The 4703-nt window shown below is 50.7% G+C and overlaps 1 protein-coding gene across 1 annotated transcript; it reads left to right on the top strand.

The window, feature by feature from the left end:
• The first annotated feature begins 332 nt into the window (after positions 1-332).
• LOC102744978 (sodium-dependent multivitamin transporter) lies at positions 333-4533 on the top strand. Its single transcript, XM_081809956.1, has 6 exons — positions 333-1056; positions 2016-2557; positions 2882-2947; positions 3294-3345; positions 3729-3796; positions 4062-4533. The coding sequence occupies exons 2-6, from the start codon at positions 2165-2167 to the stop codon at positions 4218-4220; spliced, it is 738 nt and encodes a 245-aa protein (XP_081666082.1). The 5' UTR covers positions 333-1056; positions 2016-2164; the 3' UTR covers positions 4221-4533.
• The last annotated feature ends 170 nt before the right edge of the window (positions 4534-4703 follow it).

Raw genomic sequence — 4703 nt, 5'->3', positions numbered from 1 at the left:
AAGATTTTTTATTTATTTATTTGAGACAGAGAATGAGAGACAGAGAGCATGAGAGGGAGGAGGGTCAGAGGGAGAAGCAGACTCCCTGCCGAGCAGGGAGCCCGATGTGGGACTCGATCCTGGGACTCCAGGATCATGACCTGAGCCGAAGGCAGTCGCTTAACCAACTGAGCCACCCAGGCGCCCCAACAAGAGGTGGTGTTTTAAAAGTGATAGCAAAGGGTACTTTTTCATTATCGTTATTAAAGTTTGTAAAGTTCATGGCACAGAGCTGGGTTACAAGAAGTAAGAGCTGAGTTGCTTCACTAAAAAAAAAAGGGGGGGGTGTTCAAAAAGCGTTAACTGTCATCATTTAGGCTATCTGAAAACCTACATACTTAGGTATTTTTTTCTTCATATCAATGAGTATGTCGTGGGTATCTCCTAAAGACATTATGGTATAAATGAAGAGTGGATGGGTGGGGAATCAGTAGACCTGAGCTCTAATCTAGACTGACAATAATCGGCTCTGTGGTTCTGGAAAGATCACTTGAGTCATCTGGGCTTCAGTATCTTTGTTGGTAACTGAGGGGGGTCATGATAGTGATCTCTGAATGTTCCCTTAAGTTTTGAAGTAGCATAATCCTGTCCTTGTTCTGAGGATAATGCTGTATTTCTTTGAGGATGAGTATTTTTGGTGCAGGAGTCAGAAAAGCAACTTTCCCGTTTCCCTGGGCTCCTACTTTGTAATTCCCTCTAGCACACAGTGCCAAGTGTGACTTACAGTGAAAGCCTAATCTAGCTAGGAATGCTGTTGAATGTGAGCTCCCTGTTCCCCACTCTGGAGCCTCTAGGACTGAGCTGGAGTTTGGGGGCCATAGGGTGATAGGGCCATTTGAATCGCATTGATTGGTTCCCTGAAGGGGCCAGAGCAAATAGCTGCTGAGCTTCACTCCGCCCCTAATTCCTGATTTCACCTCAGCTACTTATAGAGCCAGACCCTCAGCTTCTGCTCAGCTCCAGACACACACAGCTTCTCCAGGCAGCACTGCCTCAGAACAGAGATTACTTCTCTAGGTAGGTTCCTGCTCCAGGAGGAGAGGCGCACTTTCCCTGGCTGTTGTTCCCTTGCCCCCAGCTCCCTGGCTGGTTTGCTTCTCTGTATCATAACTCTGAACTCCTGGCTCCCACACATTGCCCTCACACTTTTGAATCCCAGCACTCTCCCCAGATCTGCTATTGACTGTAGTGTTGCTGGGAGAGTTGCTGAGAGATGGGTGGCAGGGCTTTTCTAGTAGTGCTGGGGAGAACGAAGTGGTTGGCCTGGGGATATGTGGAATGGAGTTTGGGGCTGCCATGTAGGTAATCGCACTGGGGATCAGTGCTGAAAAGGGGTCCTGTTAGGAAGGTGACATTGGGAATAGGGGAGATGGGGGCTGAGGCTGGGGGAAAGAGAGGAAACCATGCTGTTATTAGTCTCCCTTTCTTCTTCCCTGCTGGGCTGTGGCGCCAGGCTGGGGTCTGCTGGCTTAGCATGCTGTAGTGACTGGGTCTGTGCCTGCAAGTGGGGGCAGGGAAGTCTTTGAGAAGAAATGTGGGCTAGAGTTGATTTTTTTTTTGTGATTGGGGTGGAGACCTAAGAAGGTTAGTTTTTTGTTTTTGTTTTTTAAGATTTAATTTATTTTAGAGAGGAGGGTGAGGGGCAGAGGGAGAGAGAATCTCAAGCAGACTCCACACTGAGTGCAGAGCCTGACACAGGGTTCGATCTCACAATCTGCACCCCCCAGGCACCCCAAGAAGGTTCTTATGTTTCACAGCTGTGTATGCCCAAAATGATCTTGGACAAGCAGTTGTCACCTGGCTGTCTCACTCTGCTGCTTCCTTCCTCCCCTACCAAATCCATACTAGGACCTCTAGACTTACAAGGGCTGTACAGAGCTGCCTGGTTCAGGTTTGATGGGTGTGGGATATACAGGCCTGAGGATGGGTGCCCATGAAGGCAGGGTAAGCCTGACTAGGAGCTGATTCCTTTGCAGCTCACTTGGACAATGTCACTTGGTGGAGAAGGACTGTGAGATCGTGGCTAGAAGCCAGGTTGTAGCCACCTGCCTGCCACTGCCCAGCTGAGTGGCAGCCCAGAGCCCAGGAGCAGCACGTGGCCATAGGCCACAGACACGGCGAAGATATGAGTGTGGTGGTGAGCACCTCTGCTCCCCTGCTCCCAGCCTCAGACACAAACACTGTCACATCTACCTTCTCCCTTGTGGACTATGTAGTGTTTGTGCTGCTGCTGGTTCTCTCCCTTGCTATTGGGCTCTACCATGCCTTTCGTGGCTGGGGCCGGCATACTGTTGGCCAACTGCTCATGGCAGACCGAAAAATGAGCTGTCTTCCTGTGGCTCTGTCTCTGCTGGCCACCTTCCAATCAGCCGTGGCCATCTTGGGTGTGCCGTCCGAGATCTACCGATTTGGGACCCAGTATTGGTTCCTGGGCTGCTGCTATTTTCTGGGCCTGCTGATTCCTGCACACGTCTTCATCCCTGTCTTCTACCGCCTGCATCTCACCAGTGCCTATGAGGTGAGTGGGGGGAAGAGGAGCACATAGGACCAGCAGGGTCAGGAATAGAAGGAAGGAAGAGGCCATATATGAGGGATCTGGGTCGCTGGACCTCTTCTGCCTAATGAGAATGATGAGACACATTGTGTGTTTCCAAGTTCTTTCTGGGTGAGGTCAGCTGGGAAGAGGAGGGTGCTGTGCTGGGAGGCCCAGAGCAGATACGAGTTGAATATTCCTTCACGTTCCTGGGTTTCTTGAGGGAAGTCGAATTATGGGGTAGAGTGGGGAGGAATACTTTTACTTACTTATATATATGTATATGTGTACATACATATTCCTACCTAGTACCTGGAGCTCCGATTCAATAAAGCTGTGCGGGTTTGTGGGACCTTGACCTTCATCTTTCAGATGGTAAGTAGAAATGAGGGTAGAATTTGAGCTTGAGATATGGTAGAGGGACCCAAACTCTGGTATGTTGAAGGATTCTGAGCTTTTCCTGCTCTCAAACTGGCAAGATTGAAGGTCCCACTAGGGGTCAGTGTCCCTGAAGCCACCAGAGGCATCCTGCTTCCTATTCCTTCCAGTTGCAGCACAGTTACTATGGTGGCAGCAAGCCAAGATTTGGAAGAAGGGAGAGGGAAGTGAGCCGAGACAAAGGGAGGCCATTAGGTTATTGGAGCTGAGGTCCATCTTTTCCCTTCCCTCTGCCCACCTTCCTTTCCCCTCCCCCTCACGTTCTCTTTTCCATATGCAACAGGTGATCTACATGGGAGTTGTGCTCTATGCACCATCATTGGCCCTCAATGCAGGTGAGGAGTCACAGCCCTTGGCTCTCAGCCACAGCCGACTGGGAAAACACCTTTGGGAGGGGCCGGTAGAGGAGAGTGTGCAGAAAAGAATCCGACCTTGGCCAGGGAGTTACTTCCCTGCATGGACTCCTGACTGGTCTCCGCTGGAGGTGGAAGTGCCTTGGCTCACCTCACCCGAAAGCTAATCAAACATTACCATGTCTTATCTGAACTGGTTAATCAACACCTTTTGGTGGGATTCAAACATTTTTTTTTTCCATTGTGGTGAATGATTTATTTCATCCTTAATGACCAAATGTCTCATGTCTTACTAGGGTTTTTCTGGTTTCTCTGTTGGGAAACCCTCTTCCAGAGACAGGAATGTGGTTTTTATCTGTTTACAGTGACTGGCTTTGACTTGTGGCTGTCAGTGCTGACCCTAGGCATTGTTTGTACTGTCTATACTGCTCTGGTAAGTGTAGTAAGTCTTAGGAGAGGGAGAGGAGATGGGAGGGAAAAGAAAGGAAGGGATGAGGTAAAAATGTAGGTGAGGTGGGATGGAGCTCTGGAGTGGGACGAGACAGGATGTAGGAGACGGGCTGGGACTGATGTCAACAGAGGCTCAGCAGTTATGCCCCTGGTGGCAGTATAGTCGCCTGCTGGTGGTAGGTGTGGTGTCTTCACTTGTGGATGGCTTTAAAGACGTCTGTGGCAGGCATGCTATCTTTGCCTTGCAGGGCGGGCTGAAGGCAGTCATCTGGACAGACGTGTTCCAGACGCTGGTCATGTTCCTAGGGCAGCTGGTGGTTATCATTGTGGGGTCAGCCAAGGTGGGCGGCTTGAGGCATGTGTGGGAAGTGGCTTCCCAGCATGGCCGCATCTCTGGGATCGTGTAAGTACACCCCTTCCCCTGGCTGGGGTCTATAGTGCCTGGGGGCCAAGCCCATCCTAGAACCTGAACTCAGGGCTGCAGTAAACAGGACAAGCTGTGGAAGCCTTAGGGGCAGCAGTGAGACAGGTGGGAAGCTGGCACTGCAGAAATGGAGGGTGATCACAGGGATCTGGCTGGTGGGTAAGGAGGGTCAAGATGTTTTTAGTACCTGGCATGAGGCTGTGGGTTGGAGGGATAGAACCCTTCCTCCATCTTGCTGTGCTGTTTCTTGTGTCCACCCAGTTCTTTTTTTTTTTTTTTTTAAAGATTTTATTTATTTATTTGACAGAGAGAGACACAGTGAGAGGGGGAACACAAGCAGGGGGAGTGGGAGAGGGAGAAGCAGGCTTCCCGTGGAGCAGGGAGCCCGATGCGGGGCTCGATCCCAGGACCTGGGATCATGACCTGAGCCGAAGGCAGACGCTTAACGGCTGAGCCACCCAGGCGC

The sequence above is a fragment of the Leptonychotes weddellii genome, unplaced genomic scaffold (assembly GCF_054177405.1).
Source record: "Leptonychotes weddellii isolate Sample4059 unplaced genomic scaffold, ASM5417740v2 HiC_scaffold_15835, whole genome shotgun sequence".
In the NCBI taxonomy this organism is placed as follows: Eukaryota; Metazoa; Chordata; class Mammalia; order Carnivora; family Phocidae; genus Leptonychotes; species Leptonychotes weddellii.
This window is presented reverse-complemented; position numbering and strand designations above follow the sequence as displayed.

What these genes read in the sequence shown, in the direction of transcription:
- LOC102744978 (XM_081809956.1), top strand. Translation starts at nt 2,165, where the DNA reads ATGAGTGTGGTGGTGAGCACCTCTGCTCCCCTGCTCCCAGCCTCAGAC. An exon ending in ATCATTGGCCCTCAATGCAG is followed by an intron (nt 3,346 to 3,728) that starts GTGAGGAGTCAC and finishes ATCTGTTTACAG; the next exon opens with TGACTGGCTTTGACTTGTGG. An exon ending in GTACTGTCTATACTGCTCTG is followed by an intron (nt 3,797 to 4,061) that starts GTAAGTGTAGTA and finishes TTTGCCTTGCAG; the next exon opens with GGCGGGCTGAAGGCAGTCAT.